The sequence below is a fragment of the Leptidea sinapis genome, chromosome 18, assembly GCF_905404315.1.
Source record: "Leptidea sinapis chromosome 18, ilLepSina1.1, whole genome shotgun sequence".
Taxonomy (NCBI): Eukaryota; Metazoa; Arthropoda; class Insecta; order Lepidoptera; family Pieridae; genus Leptidea; species Leptidea sinapis.
The window spans coordinates 758,504-784,784 of NC_066282.1; the positions used below are offsets into that span (position 1 = coordinate 758,504).

General features: G+C 37.3%; 1 protein-coding gene across 2 annotated transcripts in view; it reads left to right on the top strand.

The window, feature by feature from the left end:
• LOC126969630 (protein singed) overlaps positions 1-26,281 on the top strand; it is a 46,627-nt gene that overhangs the window by 14,687 nt on the left and 5,659 nt on the right. The window contains exons 2-6 of one of the 2 annotated variants that reach the window (XM_050815188.1): positions 7,822-8,049; positions 16,872-16,980; positions 21,696-21,843; positions 22,082-22,267; positions 23,945-24,173. In XM_050815188.1, the coding sequence (XP_050671145.1) occupies positions 7,830-8,049; positions 16,872-16,980; positions 21,696-21,843; positions 22,082-22,267; positions 23,945-24,173 (892 nt within the window). In that variant the 5' untranslated portion in view covers positions 7,822-7,829. The remainder of the gene's footprint in view (positions 1-7,821; positions 8,050-16,871; positions 16,981-21,695; positions 21,844-22,081; positions 22,268-23,944; positions 24,174-26,281) is intronic. The other variant, XM_050815189.1, reaches the window with a different exon arrangement.

A 26,281-nucleotide genomic window follows, 5' to 3' on the forward strand; every position in this document is an offset into this window, starting at 1 on the left:
AGTGACTTTTAATCGGGCCGTTATTATTTAAATTCTTATTAGAAATACAAAATGACCGATTCACTTACAATCCGAACAGGGTTAATTATTATAGTTCAGTGTTTACTAAGATTGCCAAATTTTGAGATAATCTGGTGGAAGATAGTTAGTTGCTATTCGCTAACTACAAATTTAGAAAAAGCCAGTTTCATCCAATTCATCCTGGTCTTGTATTATTGATAATTAATTTTGCGCCTGCCGATTAGTTCATATTATTAGTTCATGTTCATAGCTTCCAGTTTTCAATTTTGATTTTCTCTTTCTATAGACTCTTTTTGTATTGTTTTTTTGATTGCCTATTTTTCCTTTTTAGTATCTTAATCTTTCGTAATATTATATATGTAGGTACCTATACAATAATACGAAACTGAGTTTTGAGTGAATAATACGTTTCATTTAATTTAAATGAAGTTTTAGTTGTGAGCAAGTGTACATCGAATGTTTGAAACAACAAAGCAGTGCCCGAGACACCGAGACAAAACGAGCAAAGCAAAAGACAAGACGGGAAAGAAAGTCTGCGGATTGGTCAGAGCTCGATATAGAATGTCACAACAAACAGGGCTGGCACACTCGTGTTCAGATTATCAATAGCATTAGTTAACATTCAATAACAGAATATTAATAAATCATAAAGTATAATACAGAGTAACTAATACTAGTGTGTGATAATACTACGGGTGGTTGTTTCGTCGTAAGTCGTGCGTATTTTGTTTGACGTATATTTATATGTATATGGAGTAACACGGACCACTCAGATACCGAAGCGATGATATTATAACGAAGGGTTTTGAGTGTGTTTCATGAACATCACTGGTCAGGAAACTAATAGAACTGCTCGCTGTCGGTTGTTCATTCCACATTTAAATTATATACAAAATTCTAAAGCTCGATAAGAACGGCAAGAGATCTCTTGGGGTTCCTCTCAATAGTAGGGGTACCGCAAGCGATAAGAGTCTATTCTAGGACCATTTCTGTGCCTAGTTTTGTAGAATAGAGTATCTAGCGATTTGCAATGGAACCAGGTCGGGTTACTGCTATTAATATTAGTTACTACTCTTGTTTATTTACGTAACTCAGTCTAGTGGCAGAGTTGAATTAAGTACTATTTGTATTTATTAGACATAATTAATAGTCGAAGTAAGATATAATAATTAAGGCAGTTATAGTTTAAGTATTGCTAGAAGACCGTCAAGCAAACTAGAATACAATTTATGTAGTGCAGAATACGGCTATCGCCCTATTCATAACCGAGGTATAGAATTTTACATTGACTGTGAGGCATAATATATCCTTCATAGCACGTTGTGCAGGTATCTACAGAAGCATTTTGACTGTGAAATTATTACTATTATAATATTAAAAACTTTGCAACATGGAATTAATATAAGGCGGAAGTTAATTTAGTTCGACTAGTTTATGAACTTCAAAACAGCGAGTCTCTAGTATTACCGGATAGTTATAATTGAAATGTTAGTACGAGGTTGAGTATTGATCAGTGATGTGGTATGGTGCGAGAGTCGCGGGGTGCGGGGTGCGGGGCGCGGCACTAACAGCTAACAGCGCTCTAAGACGAATTCCGGTCGATGACCCGTGTAACGGTACTCGTCGAGAACCGATCCCACTATCGCTCCCCGGCGCGGCCGCCTCGCTCTCACTACGTATTGTCTTGTGTAGTACTCGACACAAGTGCAGCGCTTCGCAAATATGACACACGCACACAACCATAACTCACGAGACACCGCAGTTATTATTTATGGAGGAGGAGGACAATCGGACGTAGGGGTCACCTGATGTGATAGCCGCTGCCCCTTGCGCGTGTACACCCGTTTTGATAACCGACCGGCCCTCCATAACACAGGCCCTCCCCAGAATGCGACCAGTGAGCCGATCACGCCACCTTTCTATGCGACAGTGGGACGGATCCAGTCCAGACTACTGGCCTCTTCGTGCTGTCGTTATAGGACGACATTGACAGTGTCACTCACACCCCGAAAATCCCTAGTTGCCTCCCACGTCAACTTTTAGCTTGTTTTGGGCTCCCCTGTTATGTCAATCTTGTCTCTTCAGAGATTTCCTTCCTGGTTTTAAATACCTGTATCTGTATATTTTTTTTTTTTTTTGGAAAACGAACAGCTATATATTATACGTAGTTTTAGCCTTAATTTAGAAATACAATAAGCCAGCAAAGTTTTCACAAACGTGTAGATTCATAATTGCTAGATTAATTACTCGATCGGGTACAACTAGGTTCGCATACAACACTAAAGTTATAGATAAAAGTAAGGGTTGCAGCTGCAATCAGGGAACGAGTTAGACACATTTCCTGATCTCAGATACAAACCTACCGTACTTATGAAAGAAAATATCAATTTGTTGGTATCTATTGTTATACCTATAATGTTCGGTACATCCTTTTATTGAACATCTGCACCCGAATTCTATAGTAATACTATCAGATTCCGTAATAAAATATGTTTGTTTCTATTCGTTCTCAACCGCTACGAAGTCTCAATCATTGACATCATAACGGTCAATGGAAAAGAGGCCAGAACTGATAACGGAGACTGCTGACTCATGCTAAGATTGCGAATAGGAGTCCGTTCAACTTGGTCTTGTCTACATACAAACATACACATCAGGAGATACAGTGAGCACTGGCAACTGGCGGTCCGGTCGAAGGTGACTAGCACGTCACCAGCCTTTACAGATCACATTCTTTGAATTATAAAAATAAAGCATGTTTTAGGCCCGCGATAAACAAATGTCGTTACTGCACTCACTGGCATTATTCTCCTAAATAATAGTAGATTTCTACTTTTAGTACTTAAATTCAAAATCAATTTTGAATAAAACATTTCGTCACTATAAAATGTAAGTATTCATCCCTACTTGTTTGGAAACTTTACCATACGTGTGTTCTTGTTATTAACAATTACTTGTTACTTGTTATTAAAATTGAATTGATGTAAAAAGAAGCTGTGTTTTGTTGTGATTGAGTCGTAACGGTGCAGTGTCCGCGTTCGGCTGATAACGAACTATTAATAGGTGGCTATCAAGTGGCGGTCTGTGACGCACGCTCTCATGTCGCAGTCCGCAGACGTTGACGTGACACGACCTCACTGGGAGAGAACATATTGACGAACAAAACAAGAGATACAAGATATAAAAAAGGAAAGTAACCATTTTTGATTGACAAGTCGTAAACGGTCAGCTACACTTCGAATTAGTATTTCAACGGACACATTGCCAAATCACTATTCATATATTTTTATTCAAGATGGGATATGAAATCACTTATTGGAAATCAAAGACTGCCACCTATTCTGATATGAACGCCTCAGACCTGCTGAGAACGGGCGCAAGAACTTGGTCACGCATTATTGGGCCTTCAGGTAGTTTATATAATAGTATATTGAGTAGTTTGTCTCTTGACATACAGGACAACAATTTGCATTGTTTGTCCTGTTAGCCATCTAGCTTGCATGGCGGGCGGCGGCATGACCGCATGAGACACTCGAGAGAGCGTCGTATATTTCTATATGAACCAAAATAATACAATTATTATTATATTATTAGGTGGACCAGGACCATCTATTTTCCATACTTCTTTATCATCTATAGTCTTTATATTCTTTAATCGAATAGTAGGCTTTTTGGATTAGGCGATTTATTTGTAATTATTTTGAATTTAGCAGGAGTGATTTGACAGTAATAAATATTAATTGGAATTTTATTAAAGAACTGTACAATGAGTCATACAAATGTGTTTTGTATTTTTCAGAGTCTCGTTTTTGGAAAAGCTATTTTATTTCTATTTCTTGTTCTGTCTTGTCTTCTCTTAAATCTTTGTTTTGAATGTAGTCATTATATTATAAATGAATTGGCATGCTATTGTGAGAATTGTTATTTGTTTAAAGTGATATCTATGGGATTCTGTAGAATTCAGATTGTAGATTGCGCTACTCTTATTGCCCTTTCTTGCAAAACAAATATTGTGTCGATATCAGCTGCTTTCCCCCATAGCAGAATTCCATATGACATAATGTTATGTAAATAACTGAAATAAATCAATCTCGCTGTGTCAGTATCAGTAAGATTTTGAATTCTTCTGAAAGCAAAAGTAGCGGCACTGAGTTTGAGATTACCTCAGAGTTACTCTGACATATTGAAATATCGATCGTCGGATGTAATGTTATTATTATTTGAACGTTGAACCCACTATCGAGTCTTTCATGTGTGCGATCGCGGTGCCTTGTTTAAATCAATAAATTACTTACTAAGAAGATGTACGGTTCAGCAGTCAGCGGGGAGTCAGCGGGGAGTCGGGGGGGAGGAGGTACGAGGTGCGACCACCGCACGGCGCGTCTGAGCTAACATATGTTACGCTTGAGATGTTAACTTACGACCATATGGTGGCTCTGAATCTGAATGTATACCGAAATATATTACTTGAAGATAGCTTACCATATGCTTATTTAATTTATAAAATAACTCTGATGGTTTATAATATTTAATATTATAAATTTCTTAGGTTTTCTTGAAGTTTTCAGTTTCGTATTATGGTACCTGAAGACATTTCAATTATTTTATTTGAGGGGAAAAATGAACAAGGTAGAAGGAGCAGTTGATAGAAGTGCGCACCGCCGGCCGCCCTTGGACTGGTGCAGTATCAGTTATAGTCTACCATACTTCCAAAATCAGAAGAATTATTACTTAAAAAAGAAAATAACCACTTAAGTAGGTAATACATAGTAACAATCTTAATATATATAAATTACGTTACACGTTGTTTGTCCTCGATGGACTCCTAAACTAATGAACGGATTTAAATGTGGATTACTTCATCGAGTGCAGTTAGGACCAACTTGAGAGATAGCATAGTTTTTATTTCGATTTGGGACCCATAATTATTTTTATTTCCAATATTTGTTTTGTATGGACATATTTTCTGTGAGAGAATCTATTGACGCGAGGTTGGACAGTTCTGCTGTGAAACAATTTCATTACAACAACAAGGAGCATACGGCACGAAATAGTTCTTGATGTAATGAAAAATAATTGACAAATACATAAAAAACAAAACAGTATTTTATGTTTTATGTTCAGTACAACGTCTGTCGGGTCAGCTAGTCTTCTATATGCTAGTCTAATATATTAATTACGATTCCGTTCTATTCATACTATTAGATTAATTTACAAAGCCAGCATGCATATCATTTAATTAGGCATTATATTGGCGATAATATATATTATATTTATATTATATTATGTAAGTGATCATTGGCGAAGCACTTACCTTTCTAGTGCATATGTAGGTGACCCAGATACAGATAGCAGTGCTGTTGACGGGAACTCAATTACAGCGGCCCGTAACGCTGTAACGGTTCACGACTCTCTGAAACATTGAGGGTTCCCTCTCTCAGCCTACTTCTATTTACTATAGTAAATAAGCCTGTTATAATGATATTTCGGAGCTAGGGTCACCGGCAGGGACGAGCCAAGGAATACGGGTCATATCTTTTGTTTTCTTCAGCGACGAAATCGTATTGTTGTTGTATTATCGTCATGACTTCAATTTGGATTTTTACGAGACATTCAATCAGATTTCTCAGTGGAACCATGATGCAGACACTAATTATATAATATTAAAGTTATTATCTAGGTATTTAAGTATCAGATTTATTTGATGTCTGAAATACGCTTTAGCAACATGTAAAGTTTACTTAAGTCACCTAGATATCTCGTTACTTTTTAACCGTAGGCACAGCCATAATAAAATTGTGAGTAGTGACAACTCACTTCAAGTTAATGTTCTTTGGTTGGACTACGATAAGATATGGGAAAATGATATGTTTTGAGGTGCAGAGTGAATCAATTGACGTAATTTTTTGGAACGAAGTTCCTTAAGGGACGATGCGGGGGAGACGTAACGTAACTCTCTTCGTGTACGTCGAAGCGTTGCTACGCGACAATATCTTGCTGATTATTATTTATATATAAATGAAACAATTATTGACATTTGACACATTTCTGACAAATTACATTGAATGATTATTTTATTTATTTAGTGCATTCGTAACAAGGCCAAATCAAAACAAAATATAATAAACGAATATTTAAATCATATTTAAATAAGTTTATATCTGCAAATTACATTGACATAAAAGCAAAATATAATGACGTTTACAGTACCTTTTACATGTTATTGAAGATAAACTTATTTAACTATTATTAGACATCTAAAAATAAAAGTTTTCAGAAATTTTTTGTCGTTTGCGTCATTAATAAATTTTTTTGGTTTCTTCGTCCATTATTAGGACAGGCAAAGGGTTCAAGCCAATACAGCCGTATTCGTTAATATTCAGTAATTTATTTCACGATTTTTACAATATTGTTCTTTCTACAAACGTAGAATAGCACGACGAATAAATAATTTTAAAGATTTATTTTGCTATGCCAAAGTATAACTCCTTGCGTGCCTATTTTAGACAGTGTAATTCAGTGGAAACTGCCTAGTAAAATTAATATTTTTATAATAAGGAACTGTGTTACTATCCGGTGTCCCACGACACCACACTCTCACACAGTATTAGTCCTATCTATTATATTAATTATATAATTTAATTATTGACTTACGAGTACAAAAGTTGAAGTGCGGCCGGTCCTATAAACCTTGAGATAACAATGACTTTATCTGATCCAACGAAGGAGGGGCTTCATCAGTGGACTGCTCTTGGATCTATTGTAGGCCTCTCCCAGTAAATCAATATTAATGGACCGATTTCTAGCTGAAAATACCAATTGGCCTTCTAGTTAATAACATTATGAGACAACCACCATGCTGTTGCCTAATATATTATGATACACTAGTGGGTGACCCCTACTCTGCCTGCGTCACTTTTGAGAACAGATTGCGATGAAACAACTAAGTGTTCCGGGACACTTGTCTAAGAACCGCGTTCAGTTTGATTTCATTGTTTCTAAGGTGAGCGCAGTAGTGCACTAAGTACAAATAATTTCGGGCTTGTTGATTGGCTTCAATTAGGATTATTTTCTATAAACAGCTGTTGCGTGTTACTTCACGTTAATTATTTTCGCGCTCCCTCGGGAACTCTTAAAAAAGTTATTCGGCAAGGCGTACCCAGCAAATGTGAATATTCAGATTTTTTCAGATTCAGATGAATTATATTAAGTATTGGGCCGTGCGTAACAGAGTCGTAAAGTGGTACCTACATGTTAATGTCGTATATTGGCTGCCACGTAATATGTAGTGCAATCCATTTACAGGCGTGCGACACGCGGCCACACACACCAGTTCTCACACTCACTTCAATAATATTAACAAGAATAGTCTTTCTCTCCACTGAACTTTATCATTAAGTAAATTCTTAACCTCAATCTTCGTTTACTTCATAAACCTATACATATTATTAAATGGTAACATAGTAAATCGATTTCTTTAAAAGAATACTTTTTGCTGTATTATAAATAATATGAAATTGTCTTGGACAATAAGTTTCAGAATTTTTATCTGTATGTTTGTCTGGGCAAAACGCAAAAATAGCACTGCTCTTTAACTCCCCCTACTTTCCGTGATCCAATGTTACTCTTCTCCGACCTTTGAGTAAATTCATTACTCTATATTTATACTTCTTGCGCTTTGTGCCTCTTTCATTCCTTCTAACCCGTTTTTTTAAATCATCACCTCTTATATTCTCGTGCAACACCAGAAGCACCCTATTTTCAATCTGTTCTCACGTGGCCTGTCCATCATTGTTCCAGCAGCCAACATGAACGGCGTGAACGGTCACAGCAACGGCGACAGCGTCGCGGCCGGCGACATCATCACGCAGAACCAGCAGCGGGGCTGGTGGACCATCGGGCTCATCAACGCTCGCTACCGCTACCTCACCGCAGAGACCTTCGGCTTCAAGATCAACGCCAACGGCAACAGCCTGAAGAAGAAGCAGATCTGGACGCTGGAGCCCGCCGCGGGCAACGCCAATGACAGTGAGTATACAGAGAAATAAATTCACTCTAAACTTTGGTCTTCTTCTTCGCGTGCCTCTCCGACTAGCGAAGGTTAGTGGTCAGCTTTATAGTTTTAATTTTTTGTCCTTCGAAATAGTTCTGCCGTAATCGCAATGCCAGTCCACTCTCGGATGTTGCGCAGGATTCGAATTGAAATATTTTTATTCAAATAGTAGTATTAGAATTTTTACTCAAAACAACCTTCCATTCGAAAATGTATACCTCAGACTTTATTAATAAATAGCCTCGGGGCGGTCGCTCCATTCCTAGTCTGTGGTATTTTCGTAATACTTTTCTTTTGTACATTTTCTTGGCGCATGTTTTCAAAGCACACACATTGCCCAACAAAAGACTTACTAACTCGACTAAACCGAGTAGTATGCATTATATTAAATTTAAATTTATTTATTAAGAGATTATTAAAATACAAAATAAAAATAATAATACAAGTTTCATGAACTAGGTAAACCTGTATTTCAGGCGTAAAAGAGCATTAAAACAGTAAAAAGAGCATTGAGCATTAAAACTAAATAAGTTTATGTATGTTCCTGGTGTTAACATTATTATTATCACAGTCAATTCGCTAAATTATAAACATTCCTATATGTGAAAGTTTATAAATTCAGGATTGGTAGAATAAATAATCCTTAAAAATAAAAAAAATATATTCACATAGAAAGATTTAAGATGTCTCAAATCGTCGTTATTACAATGACGTGTTATATCCTTCTTTGTAAAGTGAGTAAAGTAACATTTGAATCATAAAGCAATAGAGAGCGGCTTATCGGTTTGCGTGCCCTGTGGCCCTGTGGCGTGCCCTGTACTAATATAGCGATCAGCTGCACTAACAACAGCGGACCAAATGATGTCACAGAATCTGCATTGTTTCACTTGCGGTCCAACACACGCGACATTACATTTAAGAATGCACATTGTATTTAAAATATTTGTCGCAAGTTGGTGGTGTCGGGCGTGCTGTGTCCACATGCTTTTTGCTTCCAACAAACTTGTCCAATTAACAAATTATAATTAAGCTGGCTCCATTTGTCTGCATCAATGTATTTTTTGTTTGCAACATATAATTGAGTTGCGATTTTAAAGTGGACATCTGTGTCTTATTTCGGCAGAAGGTGGCCATGTGTTAGCCGTTGGTAGAAGAGCGATGAAGGTTCGACCATCCAAGCTCATTTTATGCATTAAAGTCGTACTATAAAGGCATACTTCATCATCGAAGCTGTTCAAATAGAGGCAAATGTCTGTCTAACAATGCTCTGAGTTTTTAATCCCGTCTATTAATTTTTAGGTATATGAGCCGATATGCTAGCCATTTTCCAATGTAGTCAGCACGGTTATCTGGTGAAGCTCCGAACGCATTACTTCACCAGCTAACCTGGGGAATTTCCCAAAAATTATCTAACATGAGCTAGGTTTATCACAACATTAGACTTTACTTTTATTAATGGAAGCTGGTTCAAACTTTTCAACTAAAGTGATTCTGGGACATGAGTATAATAAGTTAAATTTTCTTCTGAACTTTTAAAAATGAAATTATTTTTTTTGCAAGAAACATTGTACAATGATTGTTGAATCAACATCCCCCATGTGATCCCCAGAGACTTCAGTACATTGATTATTTATCTATCTCAGCTCTCACAAGGTTTATCACACACAACGGTGATATCTAACAATAAATTTACGACGCTCTAAGGGCTAACCGATCTACCAACACAATAGTTCTGTCCGTGATGATGGTTCGGTCTGAGTGAAGCTTGGCGCGGCCATTTTCCAGAACTGGTTACGGTGCATACTTATCATATGGGTCTTCCAAAGACACAAGATCGTATCGAAGAGCAAGTTTTTATTGTATAATCCTGGCTAGATGTTGTCTGTTCAAAAATCCTCCATTACCAAGACGAGAGCAACCGATCATCAAAGATGTACGTGCATGGTGCATTCTGTGTGTCGTAGGTACATATACAAGTACTTTACGGACCTTTCCATCTAGCGCGTCAAGCTCGGTTTGAGTCCACTTTAGTATGCCAAAAGTGTACGTATTTTGTTTCTACCTTGGTTAATGGGCTAGAGATCGTACCGTCACCTGCCGTTTAATGTCACTATGTAATAGTCCAACTAAACCAATGTATGTGTAGGTTTCAGTCTCACTAAGTGATTTGAGAAATAACCATTCTGAGAGTTATAAATGTTCGCTATATACAACCCTACCTATGAGTACTCAGTACATGTATGGTCGCACATTTGTCTGCACCAAATTCCATTCCGATGTCATGTGAAAATGTTGCGTGACTAAACGATATCAAGATCTGTTTATTCCGTGCATATAACATGAGGTCATACATGTATTATTTGACATTGTTAATCTCATCCTATTTATTAATAAAAACAAGCTTTTGCCATTCTTCTGGGAATGTACTTGTTTGTTACGAGAGATTTATTGAAAATTAATACAAGTTAATAAGAAAGATCCAAAGCACACATTTTAATAAATACTGATGCTATATCACCGGCCAAGAACATTTATTAAATGTTTAAGCATTGTGTTATTTTAGAACCTTTCTATTTGTAAATTCGAAGAAATTAAGTGACTTGTTATATGAATGGCTTATTATATTGGTACGATGAGAAAATGAAACAGTGGAGGCTTAGTAAACTGAGTTAAAATGTGTAGCGAAAAGGTTTAGTACGTAGTATTTACATTATTAGATATTATATTTTTCTCCGTTAATGTTATGGTTTGTAAAGTGAATTTGATCCAGTTCATTTCAGCCCTGTTACACTGCGACCAATGTGATCTATTGTGATAGCCACTGTTAACTATAGCTCACTTCAAACATTGATTCTTTTCATGAATCTTATTATGTCTTTTGCAGTGAGCTGACGTATCTCAAATGGCTGAAGAATTGGACTTCCCAAAGAGATGCTACGTTTACGCATTAAAGGACCACATTCAGAGAGAATGTGTAGCGGGGCTTCTGCACTATTACAGAATCTACACGCTCTGCAATCTCTGAGACCTAAGATTGAGAGGTGTTTGTTTAATCTGCAGTGCCCCGTTAATGTCCTGGTTAATATGCGTAAGTTTTCTCTACTTAGCCCTAGTGCCTCATTCGCAGCCTTTTTGTTGAAGGCTTGGATTAGGGTTTTGCAATGGGTTGAGCCCGGAGTGTTGCTCCAGAGCTTAATGCACTCTTGCGAACATGATGTAACAAGGGTTGATTTAACAAGACTCCTTGGGACACCACAGAAGGGTTTATTATTGTAGTAATTATTATAAATTATTTTGTTATCTGAGTAATAATTCATATTCATAAAAATTTTCTCTATGATTTTTAAATGTGTGCTTCTTTTCTTATAATTTCTTTTTCTTTAAGTAGTTTAATTGTTGTTCTGTGACACCAAGCCGGATAATTATTTGAATTGTTGATAATGTGAATGGACACATTATCATTTACGACTGTGTTAATTTTTGTATGAAGTAAATTTTCCATCTCATTTACGCATTTAGCTACACAATTGTTTTAACTCCACTTAACTTCTATGAGACTAGACATTATTACATTTTAATGAGCTTTAAAAAATTAAATTTGGTTCTTGGCTTCTTTTTCTATAATTATGCTATTGTTTTATCCATTTGAATATCAAGAGGTGGGTGTAAAGGATCTAACTTACTTATAATTATAGTAGACTTATATATAAGATGTTTTATCATATCAATTAATTCCACCAAATTTCACCCAAAATAATTATTGGTTTGGTTGATCGTTGTTAGTTCGTGATATCTAACTCAAAGTCACTCACGATTATAACTTCTTGAAAGTACGAAACAGCTTCACTTTCACGCTCAAAACAATTTTCAGTTCACTTCTATTTAGGGGTAGGGGAAGGAACTCAACACATATACCTAATTGGTTTCTATCTGATCTATTTATAACCTAGATCCTAAATATATTATATACGGTAAAAATATTAAGAAAATATTTTAATTGTCGCATGTCGATATATTCTTAATAGTGTTATGGAGGTACCTACATAAGACACAATTTTCTAGAAACTATAATTATAACCAGGTTAACACCAGACTTGTTATGCCTCGAGGATGACCAGTGTTCACGGCCAGTGAGGAAGAAGCTGTAATACATTTGATCAAAGTAAGGGGACGACGTGGGGGGGAAGTTTGGAGAGCGATCAAGGCCCTTCATTATGTCCAAGCCTTTTAGTTTACTTCAGACACAGCGGATGTCGGCGTTGTGTATCTACACACAGCTAGGAAATCGAACGAGGGATATTCCATACGATAATTTGTAAATTAAACTTTCTTTTTAATTATGTATCTGTTTCCTTGGAAGGAACCAACTAAACAAACCTTTTGAAATTAAGTTTAATTTGAAACGTTTGTAACGAAGTTGAAAAGTGAAATTGCTATTACTAGAATTTGAGTGTACTCGGGTGTATACGAGGGTCGCACCCTCACTGCCAAGGTCTGCCTCACCTGCCGGCCGCCGCAGATCGATACACACACCCTCCCGCCCCGCATGCGGGGGCCATGGGGACCTCCGCCTCAGAGGGTTGGAGTGTCGATAACTTGTAATAAATAGTACTGAACTGTACGAACCATTACAGAATAATGTTCAATGTAACTTCGAAACCATAAGTACTGTCTGATGATGACCATTGGGCTCGAAAAGTAGCTCATCCTCCATCTGAAGCTCCTTCCTGTCATCGTCTTACTTTGTATCTAATGTCATTACTACTAGCATCAGCCAAGCGTGGTAAGCATTTCGTTATGACCATTATGTCAGAGGATTGTCAATTTTCACAATCTGACGCTGGAACATGCAATCGGAGTTCGTATTGTCAATGTAGGTATGAAATTAAGAAAACTTTGAGACGGCAGGCATTGGAACACATTGTAAACGCTTCTATTAAGTATATGAAGCACACTTTGTAATAATACTATCTGTTGTCCGCGATGTCGTCCGCGTGGACGCTAAATATAAGCAACGAAAATGCTGCTGCATCTAGCGTGACAAAATGAATCTGTCCTGACCTACATAACATTTTTAGCGATTTTGATTAGAAGGAAGGAAGATACCAGAATTCCAATATACCATTAGTTCCAACATTCAGCCGTGCTGCCAACTATTTCAGCAAGGCCCGGTATCCACCAAACGGGAGAGGAGAGGAGATGTCTTATTTTTCTCTACAATTGTGCCGCGTCCAGCGATCAAACATGTACATATAGTCATGAAAACTACTTTCTTATTAATTCCTTTAACATTATAATGGCAAAGTACTTGTAGCGCGCGGCCCCGAGTAAGTAGAACATCTTCTCTACTCACGCAGGCTTAGCGCAGGACTTTTTCGATCGATATTTTTTATTCGTTGCTTCGATATTATTAAATTTATGACACACGTTAACTTATGTGACTTTTATATACATTTTTAGGAGAAATTCAGCAATCTATAAAATTTTAATATAAAACTACCTACACTACAGAAAAAATTGACATATAATAATATTAACATTTGACGTTACATTTACTTGTATTCTTTTCGTGTGATTTACCTTTATTATGGTCGTATGACACATACACGGACAACGTACAAATCCTTAATCAATTACTGTTGACAACTGAAAATCGTTAAATAAAAATAATAGTATAAAAATACTGATTTTTAAAAAAATATTATTTACTAAATATATTTTACAATTAGCCAAGGAAAATATATTTCGTATTGACACTGTGTTAGGTGTGATTAGGTATATAATATAAGTATTAAATGTCATAATTTTTATGTTTAATCTGGTACCAACTTCTAAATGTAACTGTAGTGAAAATGAATTTTTTACTTTATAGCTACTTTTTGTTTTAGAGTATAAGGGTAATGTGCACGTTTGAAGTCGATATTTTTTATAATTGCTATTATCATTAGTTATTCCAAGTAATGCTAAAGACATGAGTTTGTCTTTTATGGGTGAGTCCCCATTCTCTTGCAACACCAGAGGAATCACAGGAGCGTTTCCAGCCTATTAGTCTAACGCGCTTTTTTGAAAGTACCCATCAGGTTAGCGAAACTATCTAAGAAATAAAAAAAAACTACGTTTAAAAAACCGACTTCAAAAACTAAAAAGTATAAAATACTATTATTGATAGGTTTTAAGTCAGTGCCAAGCCCTAAACAAAATAAAACTTAATATTATAAACAGCTTACTTAGTGTAATTATTAAGGTTGTCAGGGCACGCGTGTCTGTCCGCTTGGATTGTTTTGTTCTAGACGAAGCTATCCCGCTCAAAGTCGTGCGTGGCGAGTGTAGGTACCTTTATTACATTTAGCTTGGCACTGACTGTTTGCATGAGAGGTGCATTAAATAATTTTTTTAGTTATTTTATACTTTTCAGTTTTTTAAGTCGGTTTTTTTAAACATAGTTTTTTTTATTTTTTACGTTTTAGTGTCAGTTAATAATAATATATAATCAACCTGAATGAAAACTCCAAAAAGCCATACACAGAAAACAATTATGTCATCCAGGTAGATGAAAATTTTCATATAAATGTTCATAAAATGAAAACTACTGGGCCAAACTATGTAAAATTGGGACCAAATGGCATCTATTTCGCATCAAATAAAAGAAGAATTACGTAAATTGGATCATAAATCTCAGAGTTATCGGTGTACATACATAAAAAAAATACCGATCGAATTGATAACCTCCTCTTTTTTGAAGTCGGTTAAAAAGAGATTCATTCGATTGTATGAAACGTGCATTCATTGACAGATTGACAGCTATAATCTTGTAAAAAACGGAGATAGCCGTAATCCACTACGTTTTAAGCAACTGTTAGATTTCAAACATAGCCGGATTATTCTTCGTCGCCAATCGCCATACTGTAATTACTACTATTTTAAACTTATGTCAAATCACTAGGGAGGCTCCTAGGAGGCTAGACTATGGGTATCACAACGGCGCCTATTTCTGCCGTGAAACAGTAATGTGTAAACATTACTGTGGTCCGGACTGAAGGGCGCCGTAGCTAGTGAAGTTACTGGGCAAATGAGACTTAACATTTTATGCCTCAAGGAGACGAGCGCAATTGTAGTGCCGCTCAGAATTTTGGATTTTTTAAGAATCCTGAGCGGCACTGCGTTGTAATGGGTAGGGCTTATCAATTACCATCAGAACGTCTTGTTCGTCTCGTCCCTTACTTGTCATAAAAAGAAAAAAATCTCACTGCACGTTTCATACTAAAGTATATTTCAATTTTGACTTAGGCAGTCCCGCCTCTTTTTACGTAGGACGTACCTGGTACCCTTTGGTACCCATGTCGAAACGTCCTGGAAAGCCAGCGAAAGGCAGCTTATTCTATAGATTAGTTGTTGTATGTTTAGTTTCCGGGTAAGTCGCCAGTGCTTCACGGGCCGGTCACCACGGTCCTCAGTTCAGTTCTGTTCAATGTTCACAGATAGTAGTTAGTCTGTCAGTGGCAGCGCGGAGTATGTCGGTGAGTCAGGTGACTCAATGACACAATACCGTAGCGGCTGGTTCCCACGCCGGTGCCGTGGGAACTGCTCTACAGTACCAGGCACACGCCGCTCGATACTCTCTCTCTGTCTCTTCCTAATAGGTCTCCGTACCCTCGGGACCTTATCAGCACTAACTAATACTAATTACTAAGACTTAAGCCCGTCTGTCTATCTGAGGGCTGTATCTTTTAAATACAAGAAATATATAACTAATTGATGTACGAGCTGCTATAATGCTGCGAGATAATCAAATGAAAGATGTTCTTCACGAATTACGTATATTATGTATATTATACTAGCTGACTCAGCAAACGTTGTATTGCCGATATTAAAATCGTGATACAAAAGTAACTGTTGATCGTAGATGGGTGAAAACTTGAAGTTGTATGTATTTTTTAATGCTGACTGATAATCAAACAAATTAAAAAAATTGTCAAAAAAATTAACGCCGTAGACCACCCTTAACATTTAGGGGGATGAAATATAGATGTTGTGCGTATCTCAGACCTACCTAATATGCACTCAAAATTTCATGAGAATCGGTCAAGCCGTTTCGAAGGAGTTTAACTACAAACAGAAAACAGAATTTGATATAGTAGATGATGTTGTTGTGAATGTTATTGAACACGCGCGGTATGTATTCGTCTGTATGATTTACTTATTATTAAATTAAAAATAAAATATCAGGTTTGAGAGGTCCAACGTACGCTCCCTGTCGGGAACCAAATCGTTAATTTGATATGGTTACAATTAAAAAAAAATGTTATAAAACTTATTATAACTTTGTTACCGTCTCACCTGGTAAGGACCAACTAATATGACAGAGTTTGATTGTTTATGTGGTATATACCACGGACTTACAATATACTAACGTGCGGCAGAGAAGAACATCTCTAATGGAAACAAAGAACCTATTGTTACTGTAACTCATTTTGATTTACAACTCGTAGAAAGTCCATGCTCCTGTGATTCCTCTGGCGTCGCTAGAGAATTTGGGCCGCGGTGATCACTTAACATCAGGTGACCCGTACGCTCGTTTGTCCTCCTCTTCCATACAGAACAACAGTCGGCCACGCTTGGTTTTAGCTCCTTAGTATTTTAAATATAAAACAACAGATTTTATCGGCCTGTCAGATCATTTATACACTACTATATTGGTAGTTTGTATTATCTAATGTACGTTAGTCGTTGCCTTATGAGTTGACATATGATATGGCACGAGTGTATAGTTTAAGTGGTGCTTGTTTGTGATGTGCAGGCATGATCTACCTGCGCTCCCACCTGGACAAGTACCTGGCGGTGGACACCTTCGGGAACGTGACCTGCGAGGCGGACGACAAGGAGCCGGGCAGCAAGTTCCAGATCAGGTTCGTACACGAGGACTGGCCGGCTGTATGTGTATGTATGGCTGTATCAGTGACAACTTATATGTATATACAATACATTCACATTACACTTTTTGAATCTAGAACAAACTTGAGTTTCACATCCAAAATTTGTCCAAAAAGCAAGAATGTGCCAAACCTGAATGACTTACTAGATCTCATTATAAAAGTTTGGTATAAACTTTAAATATTGAAATCCGTTGCATTTAAAACTGTTTCGAAAAATGACAAGTTTCGTTAATTATTAAAACCCACTTATAAACAATTACAGTATTTGGTCGACAGTGTCATTATACTTTTGAGCAGTTTGCAACACTGTTTGAAACATAATATCGTAACTCGGTCACGTCGGTGTGCACATCCGCCCAGTGAGGAGGTCGTCATCTTCCGGTGGTCGCCATCACCGCCACCACCCCCGGCCGCACTGACGCCAGCTCACACTGACTCACGGGACACTGCTTCTGATTGTGTTGACTTCATCCAACTCATTATTATCTAGCTCCGTGCCGGTGGTGTACGACGCTCGCGACCGCGCCCGCGAGTTATATATTATAATAAAATATGAATGACTATAGATGTTTTCTAAAAATATTGGAGAACAAGCGATTGACTCAGTTGTGTCAACTTGGCTACCAAGTTAGCGATTTCTACAATAGCCTACTCCGAATCGATGACGATTGTAGAAAGACAATCGAATCGATGCAAAGCGTTTGTAACTTGGCAAGGACTACTGTTGCACTTATATGTATATTTGGCATTCAACCCATCAATCAAATTTATAATAAATTACCAGAATACTTAAAAGCCGAAAAATTATATATTATAAAATTCATAAATTCTTTAAAAAACTTACTTTTGGAAAAACTTTTCTATTAATAATACTTTGAGGAAAGCATTTTTGTATGTTCGTTCCTCTAAATTGTTATGATTTTCGAAGAGCTTTTGATTATTTAGTGCTTTAATTATTTTTTAGTAATTAAGTAACATGTAAGCAATTGATATATAATTAAACTAGCTGACCCAGCAAACGTTGTATTGCCGATATTAAAATCGCGATACAAAAGTAACTGTTGATCGTAGATGGGTGAAAATTTGAAGTTGTATGTATTTTTTTAATGCTGACTCATAATCAAACAAATTTAAAAAAAAATGTCAAAAAAATTAACAAAAACATTTCGTGTGAACCACCCTTAATATTTAGGGGTATGAAAAATAGATGTTGGCCGATTCTCAGACCTACTCAATATGCTCACAAAATTTCATGAGAATCGGTCAAGCCGTTTCAGAGGAGTACGGGAACGAACATTGTGACACGAGAATTTTATATATAACATAAATCTGTGCGTAAATAAAACCAATTATGCGACCCTGAGTATTGAATCATATCAAGCAAAGGTTATTAATACATTGTTATTTAAATGTATTTTTACTGCAAAAGGAGAAATTCTAAACCTGAACTTTGAAGCTCATATCAATATTGGTATTGCAACCTAAATTTCATGTTTTTTTTTTCAATTGCGGCGATAGTGTGTCTCCTTGGTGTAACCTATTTGCTACGAATTGTTCACATCAGGAAAGTTCTCGTTGTCACCCTGTATCCTGCGTGATCAATTCGTTGGTACTCGAACATGGTCCGGCTTGTTGTCCACTGTCTGGGACAGCTGCCTCGTGTTGTGTAAACATACAGCGTCTCTCACGTGCGTTTACAAACAGACAGCCGGAACTGACAACCGTCATATAAACAATAACCTACTGAATCGGAATTGTGTTTATATCGGCTCCTCAACAAAACAACACTAATTGTATAATACAATTCTCTATTTGAATAGTTAAATGTTGAATCAGTTATTTTTACATTTTCACAAAAAATAATTCAGTGTGCGTTTTAAATCAAATCAATATAATTTTGTTCATTTAGGTCAAAGAAATGACACTTACGAATATCAACAATTATAAGATATGTATTACTTCTTACCACCGCTTTGGATGAGCTTTTATGGCAAGAAACTCATTGTCAATCTTTTAATTCAACATTTATATAGCTTCGTTGTTTTACAAAGTATTTTCATTACAATCTACAAAATACTCAACGTCTATTTCTTAATAACACGAGTCAGTTGAAAAAATAAATTTAAATACATAATCTTTATATATAAAAATGAATTGCTGTTCGTTAGTCTCGCTAAAACTCGAGAACGGCTGGACCAATTTGGCAAATTTAGGTCTTGAATTATTTGTGGAAGTCCAGAGAAGGTTTAAAAGGTGAATAAATAGGATAATGCTGCTAAATCAAATAAAAACAACAAATTTGTTTTTCCTTTGATGTGTCCATACATAATTTCTATGAGAGAATTTATTGACGCACGGTTTGACAGTTCTGCTGTGAAACAATTTCATTACGACAGCAGGGTGCATATTTTACGAAGTAATTTTTGATGTTATGATATATTATTGCCAAATTCATATAAAAACATTATTTTATTCATTATATACAGAACAACGTCTGGTCAGCTAGTATTAAGATAAATAAAAATCACAACAGTGATTGAGTAGAATATATTTATATAAAAGTGGTGATAGCACAGAAAAAAAATACTGACGGTAACACGATCTTTAAATGCTTTGTTTGCCAAAATAGCGTTAAAACTAGACCCCCTAGTAACTGTGTGCTGATGTGTGCAGCTGTGAACCAGATTCTGATTCATATATTTTAAGTCCAAAGTTAATCAGCGTTGCCATAAATATTAATAATAGAAAATAATCTGAATATCTAAGAATGTGTTGGCAATTAGTTTTGTTTTGTTAATTCTGTCCAATGTCGTTGACTCCCGTGATGAGATGAGGAGGATCTTAATGAACGTGTAAAGTAAATAAAGGGTCGTGGAGAGGGTGCCGACGTGATCGAGGGCCCTCGTGACGCTCAGCACTCCTCCGTCAAACTCTTGTTAACGAAGTTATCATTCATTTTTTACTACCGCGAGGCGCCACTTCACACTTGCATCAGCTCTGAGGTATCTTCTGAATGGATGGTAGATGATCGTTCTGAAGACATTATATAAATAGTTTCTTAATCTATTTTCCATATAATAATTTGAATTTTATTTTGTTATTACACTCCATATACGTCGTTCATGATCATACTGAGAAACTTTGATATTCTAATACATATCGTGACATAGTCACAATAAACTGAGCAGTTACATAAAAAACACACTTCTGCAAACAAAACGTGCATCTAAAACCTACTAAAATGACAGCTTGTATTATTCGTCGGGGCATGCTATCGATGCTATTTCTTAATTGTTTCTTGTGTAATACGCTCCCACTGCACAGCAATTACATTCCTAAGCTCCCTGATGTTGTGCGGAGCGGGCTGCACCGATGTAACTCTTCGTTTTAAAACATCCCAAATGTGCTCTATGGGATTTAGGTCCTGACTTCGAGCTAGCCAATCCAAACGACAAATCCCTACCTCTTGAATATACGCGTCCATAGTGAAGGTAAGGAATTAGAACTTCTGATACCGGTGTGCATTCAAAGTGCCGTTTTCTATGAAGAGTAACTCCGTACGGTCCAATACATTAATCGCTGCCCAAAACATAACTGAGCCTCCTCCCCACCATAAGGGGTTATTTCTTCAAAGCAAACTTCTCCGAAACGTTCCCCTTGCCTTCGCTCTTCAGATATTCTGGCGTCGTCCGAGAATAATACTCTATTCCAGTCCTCTTGAGTCCACGTCGCACTATTTCGAGCTAGGCTAAGTCTAGCAACTCAGGGCTCCCAGAGTAATTTAGGACCACGGGCTAGACGGCGATGTACCATGCGTCATACTCGTGAACAGGCGCACATTGTGGTGCCTGGACGGTTTTATCTTTTTATATTGATACTAAACTATTTTATGTGATAATAATTGCTCGAATAACACCTCAATGCACTCATTACTCTTTCGAGTTTTTTTTTATGATTAATCACTTTTTTATAACTTACGCAAGTTTGTAAAAAACGTTTGAGTAATATTGGTCGCTCACTTTTATAAAATTGAATAGTTGTAGAAATTGAGTGGTCATTTTGATCGAAGTTAATATTTTTTTCTTCTTATACAAATTTAATTTATACCAAACCAAACCCATTGTAGGTATATTTAATCCCAGAATAACAAACTATTATTTTATAGAACAAATGAGTATCTAATTGAAGGCCGAGATTTCATAAAACACAGTTTCTTTATCAAAAGTGTTTGTAACATAATTCTTAAATACTTATACGATTGTACGGAACCGACCGCGAGTCCGTCTCGCAAATATTATTAATTGAATGCAGCACAGATTTAGTAGTAGATAATATTATATTCTTGGAATGATAAATGTTAGTTATTTATAACGTTTTCTCTCTGTACCGTTGTTTGGTCTGCGTCGTCAGTATTAATTGTCAATAACGTAGCGTGTGATGGTAACAGGAAGTACAAAACAGATGGAGGAAAGTTGCAGTGACTGGTTGTTGTGATTGATGCGCCACACATCAGCACGCCACCGATACCTGATCTGTCGGTGCGGCAGGCACAAATTCAAATATCACTTATAACAGTCAAAGTTATATATTTTACCGCTTGTTGCACGTCCACCAGTACCGTAGTGGTATTAGTGTCCTGGGTGGCGTGTCCTCCATGTCGTGACAGGTGATGTGTATTGTGGTTGCAGCGTGTCAGACGACGGTAGCGGGCGCTGGGCGCTGCGCAACGTGGAGCGCGGGTACTTCCTGGGCTCCAGCTCCGACAAGCTGACCTGCACGGCCAAGGTGCCCGGCGACGCGGAGCTGTGGCACGTGCACCTGGCAGCCAGGCCGCAGGTACAACACCGTACAACACAACAAGCATCCGAACACAATACAATTACTTTTCATGTTTAGGAAATATGGGAAAGAGAAAGAGCTATCACGACACCAATTTGTGGACGTTGTAGATGAGCGAGACCTGCATCAGTATGAGAATGTACAAATCGGCCACATATTTAATGTCAGTTCATTCATCAATCCTTCAAATGTTCGTACTATGTGCGGTATATAAGTGAGTGTATCTTGGCGGCAGGTCAACCTGCGCTCCATCGGTCGCAAGCGGTTCGCGCACCTGTCGGAGGCCCAGGACGAGATCCACGTGGACGCCAACGTGCCCTGGGGCGAGGACACTCTGTTCACCCTGGAGTTCCGAGCGGACGAGGGCGGCAAGTACGCGCTGCACACCTGCAACAACAAGTACCTCAGTGCCGCCGGGAAGGTAAAACCTCTAGCCCTCCAGCCCTCTTGCTTTACCTTCCAATATAAACATGAATCTGACTGCGTCATTAATTAATTTCTGTTAAAATGATGTACCTAAGTATATAAAATTATATTGATTAAATCTTCTGGTACTCTGGCAGTTACTTATTTTGTTTCGTATTAAAACTTACAAAACATCACTATTGTCATCGCTGCATTCTTTATTTATCATCGTTAATTCTATAAAAACTATATTTATAAGTTAATAGATTATTATAAGTTAATAGATTATTCAACTCTTAAAGGTTATTTTTTTATTAATCCAATTTCTCAATAAACATCACGATTAGAAAAACGATTTAATTTTATCTTGCACGCTAGAGCAGCGGCCACCACCCGCCTATTACATTTAGTTAACATTTATCTTTAGTTTGATCTATTCAATCACGCCGAGCGATAGTTACAACATAAGTAGAAATCAATTATAATGTTCATTAGACAATATAATTAACTCGTCTGTGTCAGAAGTGTCGTATCATATAATATGGGACGCACACGCACCGTGCGTGCTGTACGCAAACAATGTGGCCGTGCACTTTGTAGCAAGCTTACTAATACAGTTTAACCTGCTTATAAAACAAGCACTATTCAAAATATGTACGAACGCGGATCTGTAGTCGGGCAAAATACAATTGATCTTGACCCTTTTGAAATAAAAGGCATTTCTCAAAATCGATTCCTTTAGAATTCTTTTTGATGTCACTTAACACTACTACCGCTTTGGAAACAAATTGCGCTGTGAGAGGAAAAAGCGGCGCAAGTAACTCCCAGTATGCTTATATCCCTTATTTCTAGTGTTATAATAATGAAAATCACGATTAATTACAGCAAAAAGGTGACGATTTTTGTGAACGTATATTAAATAATAATGAACAGTAATATTGATTAAAAAATTTCTTTAACTCTTTGCCAGAGCAAACACTATATCAATGTCCCCCCCACACAGCAAAATACCGTACGTCATGATGCTGTGAAAATAACTGAAGTTAGTATACTTAGCGGTCGCACCATTCGTGTACTCACTAATGCTACTGGCGTATGTAGCAGAGCTGAGTCTATCTGCTAGTTGGGCAATATAATATGAATCCCCGCAGGAGCTTTTCATTTACTGTGATAAGAGCGTACTGGCTACAAGCTCCTGTGTTTGGTGTAATTAAAATTAATGACGTAAACACTTTGTTTTTTACTGTTTAAGTGAAGATTATTTCGTCTCAAACTTTGTATAACTTTGATGTGTATCATGAAGTCAGGGAACATACCCTCACTATGCATTCGTTATATATTGCTAATTCAGGTACTATAATGTCAAGTATGTTTTTTACAATATTAGTCGAATGACATAGGTTCATACCTATGGTATACGTACCTTTAACATACTTAAATTTCAAATCAGTAGAACATACTGATACATGTTATTCAACCATATCCTGTGCTGCTTTTGGTGAAGAGCTTTGGTTGTGATAATTGCGATTTCGGAGAAGAATTTATCAAATTCATTTGCAATTTCTATTTCCGACTTAATAACTTGATTTTTCATTTTTAAACACATATAAGTGTGACGGCAAGTTGACCTACCAGTTTGATCATTATTTACATTCCAAATCAATAATATTATGTCAATCACTCATCCCTGAAGCTCCTGGAGGCCTGCTCGAGCGCGTGCTTGTTCAGCGCGGAGTACCACGCGGGCGCGCTGGCGCTGCGCGACGCGTCCGGGGCGTATCTGGCGCCCATCGGCTCCAAGGCCGTGCTCAAGACCCGCGCCACGGCCGTCACTCGCGACGAGCTGTTCTCGTTGGAGGACAGCCTGCCGCAGGCCGCCTTCGTGGCCGCGCTCAACGACAAATACGTCTCCGTCAAGCAAGGTACCGCCTCTACTACTACCCCTACCACCTGTGCTGGACACTTCCATTCAAAATAGGATAATAAATCACTCACTAAACGTCGATTGAATACTAATATTACTCCAATAAAATTAGGAATAACCCTTTAATTAAGCTATCTATAACATGTGGCTTGCACGCTGACTTGACTCTTGGATACACTATTTTACAACCGTTTGTGGTAGGTACGTGTCATACACATACACATCCCATCAACAAAAAATAAATAGACAATTGCAGCGCAATGTCAGAGTTAAATAAACTTTATTCAGTTAGGCTTACAATAAGCGTCTTTTGAATCGTCACTATTAATATTTATATTAAAGTACTGAATCTACCATATGTTCGGAAAAAGTAGAGCACGTGAGAAGAACATACAAGAAACTCTAAGGGCACTCTTCTCAATCAAAAAGAGTATTTTTCAATGGCTGTAATATATATAACAAATTAGTTAGTAAGGTGCTGCATCCAAAATAATATGAAACGATTCAATATTCGATTTTGCGAACCCGGCACGTGCTGGTGTGGTGGCCATGAGCCCAGCTGGTGGAGGATGGAGGACGGGCTCATGCCCCGTCAGGTAATGGTAATGAGGTCGGTAGTGTGTCGCGGATGGCCATTGTTGTGTTGAGACAATACGATACAACACAATGAGTACAGTGCGCTGCCACTCACTTATTCAGGCAACAGTTCCACGAAATATGAATCGGACTTTTTAAACTTAATAAGTCAACGACTACTCACTGACTCAACATGGGATTCAAAATAAAATCAAAAAAAAAAAAAATATATCCATTAAGGTTAAAAAAATATGAATGTTTATAATTAAACATCAAACACAAATAAGAAGTGGCAAGAAACTAATTGTGACACTTTTCTCAATCTTTATTTACAGCCATACCTTACCATTTTACCAATCATTTCAATAACATTATATCATAATATAATATATAGTAATATCATAACCAATTTGTAACGTTTTTAAAGTGATAACCCTCACTTCTAGCATTAATACACAAATAAAATTTGAAAAACAAAATTTTTAAAACGATGCGGGACTTGAACCCACGACCTCCGGCGTTCTCCGTGCCGGTGCTCTAACCAACTGAGCTAACCGTTCGAGTGACGTATCGTCATAAAATCTTGTATGGCACGGAACGCCGGAGGTCGTGGGTTCAAGTCCATGCGGGACTTGAACCCGTTCTTTATATGTATCTACATAAACACTGTATATAAATAGAGGTATAATGAGAGCACTATGTTAACGATAAAAAAATTCTAAGTATATATTTAAGTTAAATACACATCTAGTGGTGATATCTATCAGATTGTTTATCGGTATGGAACATCACACATGATAGGGCAGAATTAAAGGGGTTAAAAGCTAAGTTTGTGTTTCTGTTGCTTGAACTAAGCTTTGAATGTAAGGAGTAAACTTTTATGATATGTTCTCACAAATACGTATCAAATCACTAAAGTTACGATGAATATCCTATTTAACACGCCACGAGGTTCGTCAGTGGTGCGGTACCCGTGGACATCATCGCTCACTGTACTCAGTCACGGCTCACAAAAAGCATTGCTCTATTGTGAGCAACTTTCTACAGTTTCTCCGCACGGATGCTTGAGTGCGGCGCGGTGTGTTGAAGGGGGGAGGGGGGGGGGGGCTGCCTCGTGCGTGTGGCGTGTTATCACATTGATTGACTCTAATTGAGAATTTATAATCCTGTGCGATACTTAACCATTTCCCGGTATAGAATCTTAAGTCGGGTTTGTCTTGTACATTATAAAAGTTCCCTCACTACTGTACCCACACCCCGTTATTAATTATCCAGACTTGAGAGTCGTCGCAGCTTCTTTCTTTAGAAGGCTATAATCGTCAAATAATTCGGAACCAACGTGGAATCAACATTTTTTTGTGTGTGTATTTCTGAGAAACTTGTGTCTTCTATCGAGTCCTCTCTTTAAAAGCTCGAGGAATGGGGTAAATTAAACCTTGGCTAATTTAACCTCTACAAAGCACAGGTCGGGCCACATATGGGGTATTGTTGTCATCGGGTCTGGCGCACCCCACTACCAGCTCGATCCAT